Source organism: Leishmania major, chromosome 4 (assembly GCF_000002725.2).
Source record: "Leishmania major strain Friedlin complete genome, chromosome 4".
NCBI lineage: Eukaryota > Euglenozoa > Kinetoplastea > Trypanosomatida > Trypanosomatidae > Leishmania > Leishmania major.
The window spans coordinates 23,413-46,588 of record NC_007245.2 but is presented as its reverse complement, the minus strand read 5'-3'; the positions used below and the strand labels follow the sequence as shown (position 1 = coordinate 46,588).

General features: G+C 60.7%; 9 protein-coding genes across 9 annotated transcripts; all 9 read right to left on the bottom strand.

Moving 5' to 3' along the window:
• Positions 1–464: 464 nt before the first annotated feature.
• LMJF_04_0123 (conserved hypothetical protein) lies at positions 465–941 on the bottom strand (the record flags this gene model as incomplete). The annotated part of the gene is made up of 1 exon (XM_003723202.1): positions 465–941. The coding sequence occupies one exon, from the start codon at positions 939–941 to the stop codon at positions 465–467; it is 477 nt and encodes a 158-aa protein (XP_003723250.1).
• Positions 942–1,852: 911 nt separating this feature from the next.
• LMJF_04_0120 (putative exosome complex exonuclease RRP40) lies at positions 1,853–2,755 on the bottom strand (the record flags this gene model as incomplete). The annotated part of the gene is made up of 1 exon (XM_883430.1): positions 1,853–2,755. The coding sequence occupies one exon, from the start codon at positions 2,753–2,755 to the stop codon at positions 1,853–1,855; it is 903 nt and encodes a 300-aa protein (XP_888523.1).
• Positions 2,756–3,507: 752 nt separating this feature from the next.
• Positions 3,508–4,551, bottom strand: LMJF_04_0110 (conserved hypothetical protein; the record flags this gene model as incomplete). Its single annotated transcript, XM_883429.1, has 1 exon — positions 3,508–4,551. One exon carries the CDS (start codon positions 4,549–4,551, stop codon positions 3,508–3,510), a length of 1,044 nt encoding a protein of 347 aa, XP_888522.1.
• A 1,098-nt stretch (positions 4,552–5,649) lies between these two features.
• On the bottom strand, positions 5,650–7,389 carry LMJF_04_0100 (conserved hypothetical protein; the record flags this gene model as incomplete). Its single annotated transcript, XM_883428.1, has 1 exon — positions 5,650–7,389. The coding sequence occupies one exon, from the start codon at positions 7,387–7,389 to the stop codon at positions 5,650–5,652; it is 1,740 nt and encodes a 579-aa protein (XP_888521.1).
• Positions 7,390–8,573: 1,184 nt separating this feature from the next.
• LMJF_04_0090 (conserved hypothetical protein) lies at positions 8,574–14,168 on the bottom strand (the record flags this gene model as incomplete). Its single annotated transcript, XM_883427.1, has 1 exon — positions 8,574–14,168. One exon carries the CDS (start codon positions 14,166–14,168, stop codon positions 8,574–8,576), a length of 5,595 nt encoding a protein of 1,864 aa, XP_888520.1.
• A 1,135-nt stretch (positions 14,169–15,303) lies between these two features.
• Positions 15,304–15,780, bottom strand: LMJF_04_0080 (conserved hypothetical protein; the record flags this gene model as incomplete). Its single annotated transcript, XM_883426.1, has 1 exon — positions 15,304–15,780. One exon carries the CDS (start codon positions 15,778–15,780, stop codon positions 15,304–15,306), a length of 477 nt encoding a protein of 158 aa, XP_888519.1.
• Positions 15,781–16,475: 695 nt separating this feature from the next.
• LMJF_04_0070 (conserved hypothetical protein) lies at positions 16,476–17,213 on the bottom strand (the record flags this gene model as incomplete). Its single annotated transcript, XM_883425.1, has 1 exon — positions 16,476–17,213. One exon carries the CDS (start codon positions 17,211–17,213, stop codon positions 16,476–16,478), a length of 738 nt encoding a protein of 245 aa, XP_888518.1.
• A 928-nt stretch (positions 17,214–18,141) lies between these two features.
• Positions 18,142–18,930, bottom strand: LMJF_04_0060 (DNA topoisomerase type IB small subunit; the record flags this gene model as incomplete). The annotated part of the gene is made up of 1 exon (XM_883424.2): positions 18,142–18,930. The coding sequence occupies one exon, from the start codon at positions 18,928–18,930 to the stop codon at positions 18,142–18,144; it is 789 nt and encodes a 262-aa protein (XP_888517.1).
• A 2,239-nt stretch (positions 18,931–21,169) lies between these two features.
• Positions 21,170–22,720, bottom strand: LMJF_04_0050 (conserved hypothetical protein; the record flags this gene model as incomplete). The annotated part of the gene is made up of 1 exon (XM_883423.2): positions 21,170–22,720. The coding sequence occupies one exon, from the start codon at positions 22,718–22,720 to the stop codon at positions 21,170–21,172; it is 1,551 nt and encodes a 516-aa protein (XP_888516.1).
• Positions 22,721–23,176: the final 456 nt, after the last annotated feature.

Genomic DNA, 23,176 nt, shown 5'->3' with positions numbered 1-23,176 from the left:
CACAGACGCACACACACCCAGTCAGGCCGCGGCAGGCGACAGCTCTCCCGCTCGCTCATCACCTCTATTTCAGTAGATTCGCCTGTTTTGTTTCAAGGGCTCCTCCCTCGTACCTACTCGCCGGAGGAGGAGAAAGTGAGTGGAAGGGGCATCGACAATACCCCCATGTTGGCGGCGAGGAGAGCGCTGCCACTCTTATCACCAAAACAACCAGAAAGGAAAAGGAGCCCACACGTGAGGCACCAGCGGTGGGGTGTGTGCTGGGTCACGCCGACGCCCCCTCCTTTCTCTGACTCGTACACACACACACACACACACACACACACACACACACACACACACACGGCTCACTGCGCCGCGGCAGTGTGCGGGTGTGCTTGCATCTGTGCTCGCAAGTCGGCGAAGCTGTTTGCCCATGCTGGCCCAACAGACGCCACTACCCTGCCGCGGTCTCACTGTGTACACTACAACGGACGGCCACGGCCTGGAGGGAAGGCATTTTCGGACGGCCCCTTCGTTACTTTGATGGCACGCGTCACCTTCTTGTTGTACTCTTTCCGCGCCTGCCCAGTGCGCGCTTCCTCACGACGCATCTGTGCCTGAATACGCCAGCGGTCCTCTGTGGACACCATCATCCGCCCAATCGTCACGGAGGGGTGCGATGGGGATGTATGGGCTGCCGCCGCGGCAGCGGATGGGCCGCTGGACCGTGTCCCGCTTTCCTTAGCAGCTGCATCGCTCGGCAGCAGCACCCGCCACGTTGTGTCGCAGGAGCGGATGAAGGCAGAGGTGTCACCATGGGAAGCAGGGCTCGCAGCCTCGGTCGCACCACTTGCCCCACCAGCGCCCTTTCCGCCTACGCCGCCCTGCGCGGCGTACTGACCAGTCGGTGCGTGGAGGTTGGCGTTGAGGTACTTGATGAACTGGCTGAAGTCCGGCATCGTGTGTGTGTGTGTGTGTGTGGCCGTCTATGCGTTTGCGTTGTATCCGACGCGTAACCGGGGGAGGGGGAGGGAGAGAGACACACGTGATGTGTGGTGGAGCAGATAGGTGACTTCGAGTGGAGGCTCAGCGCACAGGTGGCTTCCTTCTTGTTCTGGTTACTGTTGCTGCCGCCTTCGTTGTAGCTTCGTGTATCCGCGTATGTGTGTTGTTCGATGGTGCAGACGCCGAGGACTGTGAGCAGCGGCAGGATGGGCCGTCGTGCGGCGTGCCCCAACGGCGAACGAAAAAAAAAATAAGGTGGAGGGTGAAGTCAAGGCTCGAGAGGAGGCGAGGAGGAATGGCTGAGTGCACACCTTCATGAAGGAGGCGATGGTACGCGGCGGCACGGCGCGTCCCTCCACCTCTCTCTCTTGCCGTTGTGTCATGCGTCGATGCCCCCTCACACACAAACACACGCACACACCGCCTGCACGGCTGTCTGCGCGGTGGGAGAAGCGTGAGTTCTCCATGACGCAAAAGGCCAGCGACTGCTGGCACGCGCTGTAAGCATGGTGCGCTCTTTCTTCTTGTGTAGTGTTAGTGTTCCTCTCGCCGCCCCCCTCTCCCCCTGTCTCCGACTCTTCGCCCCCTCTCACTTTCTCTCTCCTTCTCCGGCACGCCCGTGGGCGTGGAGCTCTTTGCCGTACCGAACACGACTTCTCTCCCTGGACAAGTGCTGCGTGCACGAGAGCGGAACGATGGGAGAAAAAAAGGGGAAAGATGCAGTAGCGGGGGGGGCGAGGAGGAGGAGGAGGAGAGAGATGACATGCGATGGCCATTATTCGTTTCCTGCTCACAAGCCACACACGCACATGTACGCGCGGTGCAGAAGGGGGGGGGGCGCGTGCCTGTTCCCGTGCTGTTTGTGTCAGGAGGGAAAGTAAACCTCGACGCGGGCCTCCATCTCGGCGCGAGTGACGTCGTACTGCGCCTCGGAGATGCACGAGCTTACAGCGACAGTGCGCCGGGCAGCAGCCGTGGCGTCAGCCTCGCTAGAGAGCCCCCGCACCCACACGAGTCCGTTGAGGCCGACAGCCACCTCGAAGGGCACTCTGCGCCCCAGCAGCTGAAGGAGGTACGAGGCGGGCACTTCATCGCCATCACTGCCCTCGCCTTCCGTGTGATCACGCTTTCGCTGCTGAGCTGATGCCTTTTCTGGGGATGAGCCCATGGGTGTGAGCAGACGACGCACATACACCAGCGGGAGGTGCAGAACGCGACCGCCCTGCAACGGGCCGAAGACGGCTTCCCCGGATGTCCAGTCCTTGGGGGGCAGCCCGACCTCTGCCGCTGTGCAGCTCACCTCCACTTCGCCAGTTGTGTCAAATACTTCGCTAGCCACCGACCGATGCACGCCGTCGACGTAGCTCGAGCCCTCGCGAGGCTTCACGTAGCAGTACACGACATCGCCCTCCACCAGCCGCGGTCGGCTCACCTTCGTGGCGCCGTCGAACGCCAAGGCGTCCATGTAGGCCAGGGCGGAGCCGCCAATGTAGCAGTAGTAATAGTGCTGGCTCACTTTGCGGGCAATAATGGCAAGCACCGGATCGCCGGCGCGGGGGGTGTATCGTCTACTCGCCGGCGTTGGCACTGTGTACCGGGGAACGTGTGTGTGCAGATGATGGCTGCTGCGCTGAAGGGGGGCACAGTACTCGGAAAGGAAGACGTCCGTGAGCGCTTGCGATGAGCCATCAGCGGTGGGTGTGGGTGCGGGCTGGGCAAGCAGCCGAAGACCACCTCCGATCGCCACCACGGCGCTGGGCTGCGTCATCAGCACCGGATCTCCCGGCAGGCACACATGCCCCCTTACAGGAGCAAGCTCCGTGATCCCTCTACTAGGACCGGAGCTTGTGGACACCGTCGACATGGCCGCGGCTTCCTTTAAACTATGATTTTGTCTGCGTGTACTGAAGCAGGCGCAGGCCACAGCGCACACTCGCGGAGTGGAAAGGAGAAGAAGACAGCGCAGAAGGGAAGGGACAGGGGAGGAATAGGTGGACCGAAGAGGGAGCCGGACATGCAGAGAGTTGGCGCGCCGCAAAGCCGAGACGAGGTGAAAAGAAGGAAGGGGGGGGGTTGCGATGAATGCAGTAGGGCACGGACGTGCAGGCACACACGTGAGTCCTCGTCCGTGCACCCTTTCCTCCTCTTCCTTGTTTCCCTCCACTCAGACTCCGTCATCTGCGCCAGCAGCGACGCCGCCGTATAGTAGCGAAACCACAGATACAGTGCGCTGCGCCTCACACATCGATTGGTGTACGTCTTCTGCTTGCAGAATTGTGTATGTGCACGCGCCGACGCGCGGCTCACCCGCGCACCGCCCCACCTTTCGTACCTCTTTCCTGCTACTCGCTACTTGCTCACCCCTCCTCCTCCTCCTCCTCCCCCCTCCAACAGCCGTTGAGCAGCGGAAGTGGTTGGAGGGGGCACGCGGGGAGGGGAGCCGGAAGAAGCAAGGGCCGGGGTTTGAGACACACTTCACAGAGGCATACGAGACAAAAATGTTGCGGTGCCCCCGCGGGGTTAAGGAGAGGCGGTTGCCGTGCCTAATTCCCGCCGCAGCCCCTTCAGCTCTTCCTGCAGCTTCATCATGCGAGTGCGCCAGGGCGGCGAAGCAACCACATCCACCTCCCGCTGCGTTGCAGAACCGTTTGTGCTGCGATGGGGTGTGCAGGAGCGAGATCGGCCCAGCGATCGATTCACCGGGAGAGGTGCGGGAGTCAGCACAGTCGCTGTTGCTGTGGCTGCCCGTGTTCGCGGTGACGGTGTCAGCGGTGCTGCTGCTTCGTCTCCCCGATGTCGATACATGCCCACCGCCAACTGCAGTTCCGCTACAGAGGGCTCCCGCATCTGCTGCACCTGCTCCTTAACTCGCAAAAGGGAGGCAGTAACCGGGTTCATCGGGGTGGTAGGAAGAACACGGCGGTACAGCAGACGCGCCGGCTGATAAGGGGTGACGGTGACTGGTAGCGGGGTAGTGGTCCCCATAAGCGCAGTGGCGCTGGTCAGCGCCGCCTGTGCACTTCTCACCCATTCAGACAATACGCGGACATGCTCTTCCATCGTCGCCTTGGCGGCGCACGTGACGCCTGCCACCGCGTGCGCCTCCCGCACGGCGCACCACACGGCGGTTCGCTCTGCTCGCAGCGCCTCCCTTTCCTCCTGTGTGATCAGCAGCTCATTTAGCAAGCGACGCGATTCTTCCTCCAAGGCGGCGCGAGAGGTGCGCTCGGAGTCAAGGTTGGACCCCATCGTCTCGCATTCTTGAACGGCAGCACGCAGTTGACGCGCGAGGGCGTCACTCCGCTTCTCCTCGGCGGTGGCGGCGCGAAGTTGAAGCGCGGCCACGTCAGCTGCATGCATGTGCACAAGCGCCACAAGGGAGTCGGCGTACTCGACAACCAGCCGAGCTCGCGCGGACGGCTCCGCGACGTCGACAAGGGCGGCGCATGCGCACTCTCCGAGAAGCGCTTCCGCAACCGAGGCCCACCCGCTCAACTCCTCCACCGTCCCCAGCGAGGCATCGCTGCGAGTGCGATCCGTCTGCTTTAGACTGCAAGCCAGCATCGGGGGCAGAGGTTGATGGATAAGGGGGGTTTGAGTTTGCTCAGGGGACGGCGGTCCTACAGAGACGCGTCGCCGCCGCACTGGGGCGTGAATCGACGTCACCTTTTCGAAAAGCTTCTCTTGCCGATCGAAGACGCGCAACGATCAGAGGGCAGACGAGAGTGTGAGCTGTAAGGAACGCACGGCAAAGTACGGGTGCTTCTGTGATTGTGCACCGGGGTGTCACCGTCACCTGGTCGATGGGTTTGGTTTTCCACAACGTCAGTGTTCGCACTCTCGTCGGCGCTGCGTTGCCCCACACCAAATCCGCCGCGCACAGGCAGCACAGACACGGTACGGAGAGGAACACGTGATAGTGAATATGGCGAGTTGCCGAGGTGCAGCGAGAGTGGAGAGTAACTTGCATGGAGGTGGTGGTGGCGCACACAGAAAGAGGGGCGTGGAAAGACATGGTACATTACGTCTTGGCGGGTATCAGGGAATGTGCCATGTTTAGCGAGTGGCAAGTGGCACTTGCACGTGCAACAGTGACACCAGGCCTCGTGTGTGAGGAGAGGAACAGAGAGAGAGGGAGGTCTCTGCAAAAACAAGACCCCCCCTCCCTCCCTCCCTCCTCCTCCTCCCGGCTTGCGGGTGGCTCTGCTTCAGATGGACGAGAGTCCGTACAAACGCGAGTGGAAACGGGGAAGAAACCAGCGAACAGAAGAGAGGGGAGAGGGAGGGAGGGAGGGGGGAGGGATAACGAATAGAGAACAGGGGAGCTGAGGGACCGTGTGCGTGTGCGTGCCCAATATCCGGTCAGCAGGGGAAGGGGGAGGGAGAGAAAGCAGAAGGGTGCAGCGTCACAGGGCCTACACTGCGGGGTATCGCACGGACTAAGTACGCCCCCTCCCCCTTTCCCTTCCCTGCCTAACCCTCCTGCCCCATGAGAAGCGGAAAACAAGAAGAGCGGCGAGCTGCGGAGAAGGCGGGGAGGGAGGGAGGGAGAGGAGCCCAGACACATATACACACAAGAGAGACGGAAGTGGAGGACCGGCGAAGAGACCCCAGTCGCCACACACACAGGCATACGCGCAGCCGAGGCGGGAAAACGGGTGCTTATCCTTTCCTGCGCGTCGTTCGGCAGGTGCTGCGTGCCGTCGAGCGCCTGGTGCGGGCCGTGGCGTGATGACGAACGGCGTCGTCGCCTGCGGTGAACGGGCGACCGCGCTTGCGGTTTGGTGTGCTAGCAGCGCTGGACACCTCGTCCGGTACACTCACAGAGCCCTCGCTGGACGCGGTGCAGTGGGAGCCGTCGGCCGTGGTCGAGGTCGCTTCCACCTCGTCGTCGCGTGGAGACACCACGATGGACAGCGGAGGCCATGCGTGGGCGACACTCAGGGATGCTTCAGGTGCACCGCTCCGCACCATGCGTGGGTGGGGTTGAGGACCCAGGATGGGGATTTGAGGCACATACGGTTGCAGCATTGCATCACCAAGCTGCTGCTGCTGCTGCAGCTGTAGCTCACCCCACACGCGTATTGCCTCCTTCCGCGCCAGGCTTCGGTGCCGATACGTGTCGGACGGTGTATAGCGGTAGGCGCAGTAGCCAACAAGCCCCACCGCCAACGACAAGCAGAGGGACTCCCACGCCGTTTCGTGCAGGAATAGCCACCGCGCCTGTCCGGTCCACCACCGCAGCAGCGGTACCCCAGCACACCCGACGACGGTGAGCAAGGTTGCCGGCAGCCGCGCAGCTGCCGTCTGCGGGAGGCATGTGAGAGCCAGTACACCACAAAGGCATCCAAGCACCCACGCCATGCGATGCCGTGGAAGCCGTTGACGGGCCAGCAGTTGATGCAGCGTGTCCATTTGCTGCACGAGCCGCACCACACCGCGTGTCTGCGCCTCCACCTCGGCAAACCTCTTGAGAGTCTCCTGGCTGAGGGCCTGAACAGAGGCGAGCGCTTCGGCAGCGGCCCCCTGCACGCGCGTGTGCAGCTCGCCGAGCGCCGCGTCGGTGTGACTGCTGGTGTGCAAAATGGCACTGACGGCCTGCTGCAGAGACTGCAGCGCCGCTGCCTGGCCGTTGTGGAGAAGGTCGAGCTGATGGAGCAAGGACGACGCAGCCTCGCGCGACTCTTGCTGGAGCGTCTGCGAATCCTTCATGAGGGCCACCACCTCCGCGCCAGAGTGCTGCAACGCAGTCAGCATGTGCGAGCTGCGTTGCATCTGCAGGTGCATTGCGGCGACCGCGGCTTCAGTGCGCTGCTGGTACAACTCCTCCTCCAAATAGGCGCACAACACGTCGGCGTGAAGGCGGTACTGCAAGAAGGCTGCGTAGGCGCTGTCGGACAACCCTTGCACGCACTGACGCACCGCATGAGCCGACAGTTCTGAAGGCTGCGTAGCAGCAGAGCCACAATGGAAGCTCGGGTGGGCGCGTCCGTCGCTATTCGCGTCACACGTGGCCATAAAGAGTGCCAGTCGGCTGCGCATGGTGTCCTCGTTCCGCACCTCGGCGCACTTGGCATGCAGCAGCTGCAGGGAGCGCTTCCAGCACGGACTCAGCCGCCCTTTCGCTTCGGCCTCCTCCCAGAGCATACGGGCTTGCTCTCCACGCTCCACCGTACCGGGGAACAGCCGAGGGGATGTGCGCGCGTGCACGTCATCCGCATCCGCCCGCACTGCCGCAGGCAGCTCTTCGCGGCGCCTCACGTAAAGAAACTGTGGCCAGGCAAGTACGCAGTTGCTTAGCAAGACCGCAGTTACTGCCCATGCACACACAAGCAACACTCTCCGTCGCCACGGCGCACATGCGCAGCGACGCGAGGTGCGCGAAGGGCAATTTCGGTCCATGGTCTGCCTCCCTGTATGAGGGTGTGTGCTTCGGCGAAGTAGAGAGGTGAAGAGGCACAAGGCACAGATACAGAACCGAACAACACCGGACACAGCGACGGAGGAGGGTAGGGGGTGGGTGGGTGCGTGCGGTGCGCGTCACCTTCTTCGCGGCGGGAAGCAAGGCGCGATGCCGTTGAGTCGGCCCTGTTGCGTTGAGGTGTGACGGTGGAGAGGAGAGGGAAGGAGAGCAGACAGTGGATAAGGCCGCCACACACACACACACGCACACGCACACACACACACACGAGAGGGAGAGAGAGGTGGCAGGAAAGGGTGTGGAGGAGGAATGAGGGGAGGGGAGGGGTACAGGCGGAGCATGGTGGTTATCCTTCTCGAAGGAACCTAGATAAGCCTCGCTGACCGTGCGCCGTATGTTGGCATGTCGTTCTTCAGAGCGCGTGAAACAAGCTGCAATACAAATCGCTAGAGCTTATCTAGAAGCACAGGGGCACCGTGCACCACCCGTAAACAAACGTGGCTGATGGAGGGCGTTCATGTCAACGCGTCCGCACGGCTGCGGAGTGGGGCACGTGCTCTTAGGGCGACGCGCCCCACTCCGCATTCTTCATCGTTTTCTTTCGCCAACGTGTCCGCTTCTCTGCGGTCCCACATGCGCCAAGCGCCCACCGACCCCCCCGGGCTCTGCCACAGGCCCCATCGCGTGGTGCGATGGCAGCTGCGCTAGACACGCATCACACCAATGCACCGGCTCGGTCAGCTGAGGGCACGGCCCCTGCCCTCAAACACTCCTCGCCCACCCACACCAGTAGGCAGTGCGAGGGCCGGGTGGGATACGCTCGAGTCACGTCGGCACTTCGCCTATCATACGGATGGTGCAAGCGTGTGCACTGTCGCAGGTCGCACCGACGCAGCGCCATCCACGACCTGACCGCCGACATCGGCAGCGGTACGTCGCTGTGACCTCCCGCACGTCGTAGGCACTTGACCCTGCGATACCACACTCTGAGGTGCCCCGACGTCATCTGGGCCCCTCCTTGCGATCAAGAGAGAAAAAGAAGGAGCGGTCCACGCGCAGAAACGCCCCCCCCTCCCCCTGCGCGCTGTGCTTCCCGCCCCCTTCTCTCATACACGCATACAGGCGCATGGACAGGACAGGATTCCGCACAACCCCTTTCTTCCTTTCACTGCGACGTCTTGCGGTGGTGCCTGGCCGCATCGCGTTTGGAAGGCAGCGCCGTGACTTTGGAGTTGGAGGGGCACACAAGCCGGCGCAGCACCATCACGTGCCCAGGATCCATGAAGCGCCACACCTTCGCACCGGCGAGAAGCTGCCACACTGCACTAAGGTCACGGCACCGCTGTTGCTGCAGTTCACGCTTGCCTGCTCGCGCCACTTCCCGCCACAACGCACATACCTTATCGTCACGACCGCCGGCAGCTGTAAGGGCGGCGCTGCAAGCTTGATCTGCGCGAGGGAGATCGCAGCTTGACTGAAGCGCTTCCTTCGTCCACTCCACAAGTAGTAGTGAGGCCGCCTGTGGTAATGACTTGGGCGAGCCGGCGCACGCCATCTCCGTTGCCCACTGCGTCCATCGGCGCAGCAGCGGCGATACAATGCATGTGTGGGACGCGTGAACGGGAGCCGTTTTCGTTACAGGAACCGCGTCATGGGCAATGCACCGGGCGGCATCAGCGAGGCACTGCCGATCCAGCTCCGGTGGTAGCTGTACAGCAGCGGCAGACACTGTATTCCACGGAAACGGTAGCCGGTAGCCGCGCGCCGCCGCGCTGCGGACGTCGGAGAGCTGCGCGTGCAGCACCTTGAGCTTCTTGAAGGCGCTTGTCATGACTGCTGCGATTGCGGCTGCGCAATGAGGGCGGCGTAAGTAGCTGAGGGTGTCCTCGACAGGTATACTACTGGGGCAGAAGTGCGACTTGTATGCGTGATTGGCGAGCTCGGCAACGGCATCGGCGTAGGCCGGCTGCGTCATGTCCGGGCACGCCGCCCGCGCCTCGGCAAGGGCCGGAGCGTAGGAGGCGAGGCAGCACAGCTCCAGCGGGCCAAAATGCATTTCAGGCAGGAGAATGCGATGGAAGCAGCTCCAGTAGTGGGAGATCGCTTGCCGCGTCAAGTGCGGTGCAGTGCTCAGCTTTTCCGGCGGCTTGCCGTGGCGCCGCAACAGCTCCCTGCATAGCTCTGCCTCTGCCACGGCGGACCATCGACACTCTGCCAGTTTCTTTGCAGGCTCTTCGCACGCCTTCCAGAGCTCCTCTGCCGTGCTCAACGGCAAGAAGCCGTCGAAGACGTGCTGCGCGATCCACTCCGCCGCAGCCCTGTCGCGCGTGCGCCGCGCGGGATGCGTTGCTGGCTTCACTTCCGCGCACTGAGAGAGAAGCACGCGCAGGGTTGCATTTTGCGCGAGGTATTGCACGAGCGCCGCGTCAGGCGCACGCACGGTGGCGACACGCTGCAGGAGCTCTTCTCGGTAGAGGTGAAGGAGTGCTTTGAGTTCATGCGCCTGAAACGTGCCGCCTAGGTGTTGCTGTGCGAGAGACTCCAGCTGCGGCGTTGAGGCGAGGAGCAGCAGCGGGGCTACAACAGCCAGCGTGTCGAGCTCCTCCGCCGACAGCGGGGGGCGACCAGGCAGCAGCCACGACGCTGCCGACGGCACTGTGCGCTCCTCGATGTGGGGCGCTGGCGTGTGGAGGGAAGGCGGGAAAAGGGCTGCCTGCGCCTCCGCGATAGCGTGTCCGGCTTCCCGCACGCGTTTCTCGCCACACAATCGTCGCAGCTGTGCAACGAGCTCGGCGCACAGCTGCGCCTCTGCCGCTGTCCATGCGTGCCCGACACCGGTAGACGATGCGGCACCGATGCAGTCAGCGAACAGAGAACAAAGGGGAGACGTAGCAGACCTCGGCAAGTCCAGCTCGGCCACCATCCACGCCACAACGGTGCCGACCTCGTGAGGCAGCGCACATTGACGCGCCATCACTCTCAGCAGCTCGTGTATGCTTGGGGTCAGAGCGGCAGCGCAAGCATTCCAAGGGAGAAGGGGGACTTGACTGGTCAGCAGCATCCACGCCTGCACCGTGGTTCGCCATGGCGCACAACGGGCTACGCATAGCATGACGGAGTTTAGCACATTCGCAGAGAGGTACGCGTCGCGCAGCTCCATCAGCTTCATTGAATCTGCCGACAAGAGGCTTTGCACGTCTGTTGGGGCGGCCAACACGCGCAGGAACGCGTCCAGCGCCTCCTCCCACGCATCACAGTCGATGAGGCGATCGAGAGCGTCCCGTGAGTAGAGCTCGAACACCACGCTGCCCCTGCTGGCGGCAGCCTGCTCCGCGCGGCGATGCTGACAGAGGGCAGCACGCTGATCGGCGCGGCGCTGTGCGGCACCCTGGGCGGCCTGCAGCCACGACAGCTGAGTGGGCATGTCCACCACCGTCTGCAGGCCAGGCTCTGTGCCCTCCTTCCCCGCTGCCTCTCCCCGTTGCCATAGCTCAAACTCCTCCACCCACTCCAGCGCCGCAGAGTGGTTGCCAGAGTCGGCGAGCGAAACCGCCACCTGCACGGCAGTAGCAGCAACATCTATGCTGGACGGCCCAGTGGGCGCACTGCCAGGTCTCAGGAGGAGACACTGCCGCACCGCTGCAAGCAGTATTGTGGAGAGTGGCCCTGTAGCGAGCACGAGGCGTAGAAACGACGGCGCCACCGCTATGTTTTGCTCCGCCGCCTGATGCAGCAGCCGTTGCCCCAACGTCGCCACTGCCGGCATGGCATCTATGGCACAGGCGCCGGCCACTGTGTAGAGCCGCAGCAACGTCTCTGACCACGCCATCACTGCCGCTCCACTCGTTGAGGTGAGGGGGAGCAGATACGCCACGCTGCGCAGCACCTCTGAAACGGCACCGCTGTCAACGCTCGAGCAAGCGGCTTTCGTTGCCGGCTGCCGTGATGACTCGCCGCTACAGTTGAGTGCGGCACAGATGAGGCGCGGCGCGGCGCATTGCACGTAATCAGGAAGGCGCGCCGCGAGTTGAGCATCCGTCCTGTGCAGCGTTGCGACGTCGAGTGAGGGCTGTGTGCCACGGTGGTGATGCGCCTCGTCGTATCGGAGAACATAGTCGACTGCGGCCGCAATCACTTGACTTGCGTCCACTGCTCGATGGGTGTGTTCCAGGGCCAAACCAGCGTAGAGAGCAAGAATCACAGTTGCCTCGCGTCTCCGGACCTCACTGCCGTCGCGATCTGCCTCCTCTTCTGCTAGTGCGGCCGCGGCCCACAACTCCGCCAGCTGCATCCCCTGCTCGCGCCGGCGCCACCGCCTCGCATAGTCGTAGACGCGCAGCCCGGTGTGAGACCACGTTGTGTGCGACACACGGACCTCTGATGCACCACTGCTATCCAGCACCGCGTGCGCCTCCGTCACGAGTCCGTGGGCCAAGAGGAGAGAGACGAGGCTGTCGTGCAGGGACGCGGGCAGAGGCGCTTCTCGAGCGGCACCGCACAACTCGCCCTGCCAGTACTCCCATGCGGCTGTCGCACGATGGGCCGTAACGAGGTTCTGCAGCGCCGCCACTTTGGCGCCGTTCTTGCAGCGCTGCAGGATGTGCCGCTCTTGCGTCGACAGTGGCTGAGGGCAGCGCTCGAGCAGCCGAGCGAGGACACCCCACTCCTCACGCTGCAGCAAGATGGGGACGGCTTGCTCCCGCAGCGCCTCCAATGAAGCCCCCCAGCACCACTGCAGTTGAGCGCTCAGCAGCGTCAACGCCTCCGCAGAACCTGGAAGTCGCTCAACAAGCGAAACAGTGCGGCGGAGCGCAGGCCGCAGCGAACCCAAGGAAACACCACGTCGCAGCTGGTGACAGGTGTACCATACAGCGAGGCACACGAACTGGGTGGAGGAGTAGGAAAGCGGGGAGGAGCGCAGAGCAGCCTCGCTGGCAGCGCACACAGCTTCGCACATCTCCTCAGGTGTCCCCAGGGCATCGAGCGGTTCCAGAAAGCTGAGCAACAGCTCATCCACTATCTCACTAATGCTGGCGGCCTCATCGCGCATCACTAGCGTGACGCAGCGCTCTGCCGAAGGCACATTGATGTGCGCGCTGACGGTGCGGAGCAAGATAAACAGCGCATCGGGCTTGTCTGCGAAACCGGTGAGAAGAGCTCCGTGTATGGGATGATGGCCGGGGCAGCGCAACTGTCGCGCCAACCCGGCACTCAGTGTGCCCTCAGCCTTCGCCAGCTGCGCCGGCTGCAGGGCAGCGTGACGCAGATAATGCAACGCGGATGACGTGTAGACAACGTACCACGCTACACTGGCAGGCTTCGCGACATCTCCGCCGGCGGCACTCTGCGCCACGTGCCGCCACAAAGCAAGGGTACGCGGTGTTGCACCGCCCCGCTGCTGCCGCACTTGCAGGTGGGGGTGCGGCAGCAGCTGCACGAGCCCGTCGGCGCACCCGTCAACGGACACCAACGCGTGTGGGCAATACTGGCTCAGAACCAGCACCACATTCGCCCATCCCTCATAGTACGGAGAAGCCTCTGCCGCCGCTGAGCTCAACACTCCGGACACGCGCACGGCATCTAGCAAGCTCCTAACCTGCGCGGTCGTCACATGGCACTCCGCCAGCAACTGCGCTGCCGCACGCGTGGAGATTGCCACACGCCTGCGCAGCTCTGCCAGTTTCGCGTTTGTGGAAGTGCTGGCCGCCCACCACCAGCGAGCCCCGCCGGCGGGGGCTGCGGTGTGACGTGCCACACGCAACAGCTCTGTCACGGCCTCCAGCAATGGCGCATCTTGCTTGCCCGCGGCAGCAGTGTCTAAAGCCATCTCCCACGGAACAAGCTGCTGTGGCTCTGCTAGGCTTGATGTTTCAGCGTGCTGCACCGCCACGGCGAATGCGCGCACATAGCTGATGAGAAGTGGGGCGGAGATCTGGGAAAGGCTTGTCCGCAGTGTTTCTGCAGAGCGCCAGTCTCCGGTTACGCCGAACGCCGCCATGAACAGAGTGGCCTCCTCCTCGCTGCACCGGAGTCGTGAAACACCACCGAGAAGAGCAGTAGCGGCCGTCCATCGACGAAACAAGGCCGATATCGTCTGGTGTTTGTTTGCCTTCCCAAGGGCTTGCAGTGCCGCCTCGCGGTGTCGCGGACGCCACACCACGTGCTGCGTGGCGTCGGCCAGCATGAGTGGTACGAGCTCCTCCAGCACTACCCGATCAAGGGACGTGCCCGAAGTCTCCAAGTTAAATGTCGGTTTGGCGAGCAGCAGGTCCGCCGCCGTGTGGTAGAGGGCTGTTGTCGAGAGAGTGCTGGTTGCCACTTGTTTCGTGAGTTGCACGCTGGTTTGCCATCCTCCGCCGCGCAGTGCAGCCAGGAGAACCAGCTGGTACGTTTCTGCGAGAGGAACACAGTGACTGTGCAGGGAGCCTACGAGAAGGCGAATGGCGTGCTCCCACTCGCCACGCTGCGCCGCGCGTGCGATTACTTGATGCACCTCAAACGGTGACGGCGGTGCGGACGATGCGCCATTCACCACAGGTGACAGCGATGCAACGGTGTCAGTAAAGAGCCTGGCCGAGGTAAAACACGAAGACGAGCCTCCGACGGAAGCGGTGAGGGGCGAGCTGGCAACGTACATGCGGAGCCGCACCGGAAAGCTGTCGATCCCCCTTGTGCCAACGGGACGACCTCGCAGGGAGCTATACGGCGGTGCCACGCGTCGCTGCATCGAGTACGCGATAACGTGAGGAGGGCTCGGCATCGGCGCTGAGAGCAGTCGAGAGAGGTAGTCTCGGTTTCAGAGTAAGTAACACCGCGCGTGAGTATGGTGTGTACACGTGTGCCGGTGCCGGCTTTACATGCCACTTCTACTTGTACACCTCAGCTGGCGTTGGTGCGCACAGCCACAGCAATACGCAAAAACCGGATGTGCTCCCTCCACAAAAACAAAAAACAAAAATATATTAACGATTAGTGTGAGCTTAGATAACGATGTAGCAGAGAGGCGCGTAGTCTCACTCGTGGAGCTGTGAGCCGGCTGCAGCGCCTGGCTGCCTTCCGTGGTGATGGGTGCGCGTGAGGACACAGACACGCACGCAAACACAGAGAGAGAGAGGGAGATGCAAGAAGACCAAGGAGTGAGTTGAAAAGCACAACGCCCCGAGACGCGCACAGAACAGAATGCCAAAGGCTACGTACGCTCAGATTATCCAAGCCGGCACCTCTGGCCCCATCCTTCCCCTGTGCAGTGGGTGGTGGTGATGGGGTGGTGGTGTGTGTGCGTGGGGGGGGCGGAAGTCAAGTAATGAGAGACAAGCAGAGGCAATTCGAGCCGAGGCTGTCTCAAGAGTGAAGCGATGAGGTCGTCGCGGCTGCGCTGTGATAGCAGAGGGAGATAGGGGATAGTGAAGGATGCTTGTGGCACTGCCCCTGCATGGCATGCACGGCTCCTTTCGTGGATGAAGGAGGGGATGTGGGTGGGGGGGGTGATGGTGGTGGTAGTGGTGGGGAGGGGCCTAGGGGAGTGTTGCTGAGAAGTTGCAGGGCTGACTAAGAGGTGAGACGAAGGGAGTGGAGTGGGGGAGGAAGAGGCGTAAGTACTCATCGGGAGCTTGAACGTGAAGAGAGTGAGTGAGGTGAGCTTTACAGTGTTTCACTGCATGCCGCGGTTCGCAGCTGTGTCTGCCCTTTTCCCTCCTCTTCTCACCAACACACACGGGATCGTTTCTTCACAACAATGCGAGCAGACGATCCGTTGAAGAGGAGAGCGGCACGAATTCCTTGCCAGAGCGCCCGTTGTTTCCCACCGGTACGCAAAACATGCTCGTCTTGTGTGGTCAGGCTGCTTGCCTTGTTACTTTCTCTTTTTCGACCAGCGCTCCGCAGTTCTGCTGTAGCTACAGCACAATTTCCTCAACCTCTTCGCTCTGTGCTGCGGCTTGCGCCGCCGTGGTGCTCTCCGCGGCAGGAGGGTTGCTGGGCTCCATGACAAAATCGCGCAAACGCGTGCGCTCCGCGTCCAGCATCGCCTCGGCCAGCTGCCGAAGCTCATTGCGAATGGAGCTGAGCTCGCGCACGTGCGTGTCGAGCTGCTGCATCTTTGTTTCCACCTCGTCTCTCTCGAGGCGAAGGGCTTCCATGACTGGAGTCAACGTCTCGCGACGGTACAGCAAGAGGTCCAGCAGCAGGGCGCGGTAGTCCTCAGAGGTCGGCGCGACCGGTGCGGCGGTCGAAGTCGCCGACGTCGTCTTGTTTGCGTCGGTCTCCGTCAAAGGTGGACAGTGGCTAGGGTTGTAGCCAACGGCACGCGACACGGTCGTCACCCTCCTCCACGTGGACACCCACGCACCGGCTGGGGTCAAACAACGCCGCATGACTTACGAGAAGAGTGTTTGGAGGGAAGGAAGGGGGGGGGGAGGGGCGGCGGTCAAGTTAGAGGAGGGTGTGCGGAGGAGAGAAAGTGGACACACACAGACAGAAACGCATATGGCTGGGGCTGCAATGACAACGGCACTGAGATAGCTGTTGTAGCGGCAGGGTGGAGTGCGAGGGGGAGGGATAGGGAAGGGAAGAGGGGCTATGGCGGGCCCTCCCCCGCTGCTCCGACAATGCCGAGCGCGCAGAGTTCTCCTACACGTGCTTAGCGGCATGAGCTCCTCAAGGCACGCGGACGCCCTTCAACAGGAAGAAAAGTAAAGACAGGGGCAACATCGGTTCCCCCCACTGCATCCTTTTCGACCGTTGTGTGGTCGTAGAGAAACAGGCGTTTGTGTGAGTACAACCAACGACTTGTACACCGAGCAGACAACACTGCGAGCGTCTCCGGTTTTCTCTCAGTCCGACACTCCCCCGCTCTTTGTTAATGTGCGCGCTTGCGTGTCCCCCCTCCCTCTCCCTCTGCATGTGCGTCGAGTCGGCACCGTCAGAGTAGCACGTCGTGAGGGTTGCAAGATGTGCGCACCAGTGGCAAATACCGGCAAGAGTGAAAGAGGGCATGGTGCGTTTTTGGCCGTGACAAGCGTCACACCTTTGCGCCGCGCGTCGCTTCCTCTCTTCCTCCCCGGCGGGTCTACTCGGAAGAGGGCGGTGACACCTCGTACGTGTACACCCTGTACATGTCACTCTCACCCAGAAAACGGTAGGTGACATTGGTGCCCCAGGCGAAGGTGTGCGTGGCATTCCTCGTGGTGTAGTAAAGGCGCAAGTAGGGAATTTCCCACGTGATCTGCACAAACACGCGATACACGCGCGTGCCAGCACCGCCCTCGACACACCTACTCACCTCGCAGAGCATCCGTTCAATGTCATCTTCCATATTCTGGTTCGCCTTGTCTGCCTGCAACGCGTCCATGGTGCCCTTGTCCAGCACCACATCGAAGAAAGGACCAAACTGCTCACGCACGCGACTGAGATCGCGGATATCGGCAACCACCCAGTGTACGTCTTCCAGCGGATGGGCTAGACCGTACTTGGCCTGCATACGATCGATGACCACAGCAGAGTAGTCAGTGGCCGCCTGCACGAGTCGGTAGGGCCTCGAGTCTTCCGTCGGATATTTTGCCTCGTAGGTGGCACGGATGTCGGCGCAGAGAGTTGAGTTACCAGTACCAAGATGCAACACCTTCAGCGTGCCGTTGAATGCCCCTGTGCTGCGCTGCACACGATAGACAGCCTCAACGGTCTCAAAGGCCGCCGCGACACACATGGGGTACACGGAGGGAAACCAATCATAGTGCTCCTCCTCCGTGTAGCGCCGGTCCCAGTATTCCTGCTTGCTGTACTCTGCGTTTCTAGTCGGCTCCATCATGACCTCAATCTCAGCCACGTGTTGCCCTGCTGGTGTATCAGTTCGATTGTGTTGGTGGGGTTGTCAAGTAGAGGGAATGAAGAAAGAGTCTTAGATGCCACGCGCGACACAGAAACGGACGCACAGCCCACGGCCCTGTCAGCCGTTTCGCAGAGTCGATTTCGTTCCCGTGCACCCGCGCACACAGGCACGGGGGCACGCGAAGGTGACACAGGCGGTATGGACGGCTGGTGAGCTGTCGAGTGAATCCATGTAGGACGGCAGCAACGCACCTTCCCCTGCTGATTTGCGCGTCCTTCCATTCTAAGGTCGTTTTCTTTTATGTGGCTCTTTGCCAGTTTCGCCCACGTGCGACTTCCTCGTCATCTTAACAGTGCTGCAGCGCAGCCGCTAACGCCATCCGCACCCTTGTCAGAATGAGAGCAAGGGCGAACGAGGAGGGGGACTCGAGTGGAGATCGTGCGAGGGAAACACGGTAAAGCAGACGCTCTCCTAGGAACACATTGAGCGCCCTCCACCGAACTCGTGCCGACACCATGGAGCACGGTGCGCTGTCTCATTTGCCTCTCCAGCCTCCGCCACCGTCTCCAGCAAGAAGAAGGGGGGGGGTCGTCCTTCTTAGCTCACCGCTTGCTGCTTAGACGCTGCTCCACAAACGGTGACAACACCCCCCGCTCCCTTCCCAAGCCCCGCATACGCTCGATCAATCGTGTTTGCCGCACTTCTGCAGCCAGCGCGGAGTGAGAAGGGCGCACGACAACGCGGAGACAGTAGGCGTGTGTGTGCGTGTGTGTGTGTGGGGGGGGGGCAAATGAGAAGCCGCAGCGTACAAACGAGGGCGGGGGAGGCGGCATGTGAATTAAAGGTACACGTAGAGCGCTGCCGTCGAGATCATCGCTCTACGGAGATCTAGCCGCGCCGACCTCGCTCAAAAATCGAAGTTCTCGGCGTTCATGGCCCACGGAAACTTCTTCTGGATGGTTGCGGAGAAGATCTTGTTGATCGGCACGTCTTGCGCCTTTGCCCAGGAACAGATGATGCGGGGGTCGATGTAGTTGATTTTACTGGTGCCGAGCGACACAGCCTTGTTATCATCCTTGATGCGGATGATGTTCTCCTCGCGGTTGAGTCGTTCCCGGTAGCGCTCGAGAGCCTTGCCGATGTCATTGGGGAAGGATCGTACCACCGGAGGACGCGGAGGCACCAGCGTGGGGACTTCCTCCTCTTCCTGGGTCAGGATCTCCTTGTTCACCAGGCCTTGAGACTGGGCAATGTGGAAGAGCGTTGCCTCCCCTGACACCACTGACTCAGCTGACGAGGAGGAGCGATCGTCGGAGGAGTAGGACGAAGAATCCGAGTCGGAGCTGTCGTCCCTGCTGGAGTCGTCATCGGAGGACGAGGACGAGCTGCCGGACGACGAGCTGGAACTGCTTTCGACGCGGCGCACCTTCGGTGGCGGAGCCGTCGTTGCAACCGGCGCCACAGCTTTCTTGACGGGGGGCGCCATTGCCTTCATCGGCTTCAGCTTAAGCAGCGCATCCTCGTCAGCTGCCTCAATCGGCCGAGGGCACTGACCAAGCACACCAGCAGCAGCCAGGGTTGCTCGAACGCTGGGCGACATCTTGAGCTTCAGCGCAGATATATCAATTGGGGTCTTCTTTGGCGCCGCGGCCGGTACCGACGGCGGGGCTACTGGAGGACTTTGAGCAGGCTGCATGGCGAACCAACACCGTCTCCCTCAGACTTGCCTTTCACGTACCAGGGAGTGAGGTAGAGACACACAAGCGACGTTGTGCTTGTTCTCTTTGAGCGATGAAGAAAAAAAAGGGTGCAGGAGCTTGCGAAAGGAAACTCTACCTTGTCGACGGTAATCAGGCCACTGTGACGTGATCAAGCAGCGGTGGAGGGGGCGAGGCAGCGATGATGGACAGGGCAGCTGAATGTGGGTGTCGGTGCGCGGGTAAAGACACGTCGGCACACGTCAACAAAAAAACGAGGCATGAAAAAAAAAGAACGTGGTAACAGTATAAAAGATGTTACGCAAGCGCTCCACCCCTCCTCCCACACACCCTTCACACGCATCTACAGGACGAAGAAGAGGGAGGGAGGGGGCGTCGCATGCCCATGACGGATCACAGCGCATGAGATACAGATTGTTTTTTTTTTCATGCCTCAGACTCCACGCATCGACGCCTTTCATCGCAGGCGTCAGGGAGAGCACACAACAAGCACCTTCCTTGCTCTCCACTTCGCGACTTGTTGCGTGTGTTCATGTGTCTGTACTTACGACTTCGAACATCGCTGTGTGAACAGCACATGCGCTCTTCGTTAAATAGCATGTCTGATCGTGTGTGTGTGTGTGTGTATCGCCGCAGGCATTCGCCACAAAAAACAAGAAGGGAAAAATACAGTACAGAGGACATGGGGAAAAAAAGGACAAAAACTGTTGGTAGCTCCGTCGCACCACCCAAGCCTCCCACTCCACGGTTCTAGCAGCGTCTGCTACACGCACACAAGCTTCTACTGCAAGCCACTGCGACGTTACCGTGCCTCATGCCGTACCAGAGGTGCATTCGCTGCGGGAACGGCTTCTCCTTTTACACGATTGCCTTCCGCAGACGTGTTCTACTCGCACACACGTCGAAGTTGCTGTTGGTCCAGGAGAGGTAGGGGGTGCGCCGAGAGCAGGGGGTGCTGTGTGACGCATGTGCGCGCGCGTGTGTGTGTGTGTGTGTGTGTGCTCCACTGTCATGTAAAATACGTCGTTACTTTCTCTGAGCGATGCATAAGACAAGAAAGGCCAGGGGTGCACCCATGTACACACACACACACACCTGTGCTCGAGATCGCGTCCAACGTACGCTCCCTTTTCTACCCATTGCCACACAGGCTGCACGAGGCCACACGTTCAAACGTATCCCTGCAATTCGGCAACGGACAAACATAGACCGCACCATGCCCCCCTCCGTCTATGAAGCTGTACCAGGCGACAACGGAGAACAGAACAGGGCGCTCAAGCCAAACCAAGGTGCGATTGGAGTGTTGGAAAGGAGGTTAGTTGGCGAAGAACAGAGACGCAGGCGACTCCGTGTCGTGAAACACAGCACTCCCGGGGGCGCCCAGGCATCGGCGCCTCCGTCTTCTCTTACGACTCTCTCTATCCGTCTCCGCCGTCTTGCTTGACAGTCCCCCGCACAGCTAGGGATGAACAGAACACTTGAAGGTATAAGCGAATAAACGAGAAAGAGTACACAGAAACACACACACACACAGAGCCTCAGATCATAAAAAGCATAAAAGGAAAAAAAAATGGAATATACATATAGGTATAAACCAAAGATGTGTGTGTGTGTGTGTAAGTGTGTGTGTGTGTGGAGGGGAGGAGGAGGAGGTCATAAAGGTGACAGGAGAACCGCAGGAGCCTTTTCTGTTTCGCTGCGGAGGGAACCGTGAAAAAACAAAGCGGAAAGGGAAGATACAGGAGGGACTTGGGCGGTGGGACTCTCCCCTGCGCATGACGACAACGGAGGCAGAGATCATGCGCACAGGAGAAAAAAGAGAAAGGTGACCAAGCAAAACAAACAAACGAACAAAGATGCATTTGAGAAATGACCAGTACCGTACAGACAACATCATCAACAATAAAAGTGATGGTTGTGCTCTATATGGGCACGGGAAACAGAATGAACGCTGGCTTGAGAATACGGTCTCACGGTGCGCACATGCATGCACGCTCTGCTACACACACACACACACACACACACACACACACACACACACCGCCACGCAATACACCTCTGCAGCCCCAACGTGAGCCTGTACTTTCATGCACCCCGACTTCGGTGTGTGAAGCAACAGAAGCAAACTGTGCTTTGATGGCGTGGCTTTCGTCGTAAAATCGACACACACCATAAACAGAGTTACATGAACACTTGCAGCAGTCTCACGGTCGCTTACTACTCCGCCTCTGAAGACTGCTCCCGTGAAGCGCTCACGTCCGCCCCCTGGGACGGGAAGCTGCTAGAGGTGTGGCACGTGGAGAAGCCGCTCATCTGACGCAGCATAAGCGAGGCGTACGGGTTCGTTGTGTGGCAACGAGCCGCCTTCTCGGCGACGCTGTCCTGGATACGTGCCTGACGCTCTGCCTCCAGTTTCTTGCGGCGCTTCGCCACCACGTTCTGGCGCGCCTCGTTGCGCTTGTGCATTTTTTGCTGCATCTTCTCTCGGTCCTCCGCATTCTTCTGCACGCGCACACATGCGAGACGTTCACGAATCAGCTCACGCTCGACGTGCATCAGCTGCTTGTTTTCCTGGATGACGAAGGCGCGCTCCTGCGTGTCAATGCGGTGAGCCTCGCGCTCGTTGATCTCATCGATCATGATCACCTCGCTCTGCGTCAGCGGGCGACTCTCCACAATGCTCGCGCTATAGATTTTCGCGGCACTATACGGCTGGTCGACGGTGGGTCTGGCGCCGACGGATGTGTTCCTCGAGTAGCGCCCGGGCGACTTTGCCGACCCGACAGAGCGCACCGACGCGCCGTAGAAATGGCCTGCGCGTGGGGGGCTGCGGCGACGGCCATCACTATCGTATCCCGACGTCACCGTCTTTCGGCGCTCTTGTTCGAGCAGACGCTGATGCTGAGCCTCGAACTGGCGCTGCATCTGCGCTTCTTCATCCAACAGCTTCGGCGGCGGGGCGGCCGCCTGCGCCGCTGCGGCGGGTCGCGCAGGAGCCTCTTCTGCTGCTTGCGCCTTGCGCTTGGCCGCGGGGACGGACACGGGATCCTCCAAGTCATATTTGATGCTTTCCTTGTAGGCCGGTTTCAGCTGCGCCATACGGGCACAGCGGCGCTTCTCGTAACTTTGGTAGCGCAGCTCCGCCACCTCGTCCGACACGCCGGCGCCTTGGAAGTGCTTCCTGTCGTACCGGGCCAGCTCGCTAGGGTTCACGCCGCACTCCTTACAGAGCATCACGCTGCGCGGCGTGTTCACACCCTCCGGGACGGGAGGGTGACGCTCCACGTTGCCAATGTTAACCTTGTACATGGGCTTCTTCTTACGCGGCGCTGCCGGCTTTTCCAACGTCTCTGCCGCCTTCGTCTCCTTTGCGTGATTCGAACGCTTCTTCTTGGCCTTGTGGAGGTCGTGAGGACGCGCTGTTGTGGCAGCTTCGGCAGGGATCGCCCCGACGTGCGACCCGTCTCCTTCAGCCTCGTCTTGTGCATCCTCCTCCTCTGAATCGGGATTCTTGGCATAATGATCGGTAGACACATCGGTCAGTCGGCACAGAGCACGAGGCCTCGCTTCGTTGTGCTCTTCCTCTTCGTTCCCCTTCGGGTAGGCCGCCTCTTCGGACGACGACTCACAGGATGGTGCCGCCGCCGTTTTCCATTTCGGCTCCAGGGAGAACTGCTCTTGCGGTTGGTTCGACGGCGACTCGTTGACCATTGAATGCGCCTCGTTGCGCGAGGGCCCCCGCTCTACAATCAGTTCTGTAGAGCGCATAGTGTCCTTGTGTGTGTGTGTGTGTGTGTGTGTGTATGTATAGGTGACGTTAAGTTTTCTCTTCTGGGAGATGATGAGGGAATATAATGGAAATGCGCGCGAAATGGAAATAAAACGCGAAATGAAAGGATGGATTGTGCAGTCCTGCGTGTAGTACTTCAGGCGCTGCCCTTATCCACTGCCACCCAAGCAGCTACGAGGTCGAGAAGCTTGTAAAGACGCAAGGAACAGAGAAAAAGAACGTGATGAACGCTCGCGAGGCGTCTTGTGATATATATATATATATATATGTATATATAAATATCAATATAAATATAACTAAAACACAGCAAAGGTACAGTAGCGAAGCGAGCTAAAAGTGCTGGAGAGATCCAGAAACGAGCCGAAAAGGGAGGAAAGGGAAAACAAAAACGAGATAACGCAGTTGGCCAGTGCGATGCTTGTCTAGGTTGCTGT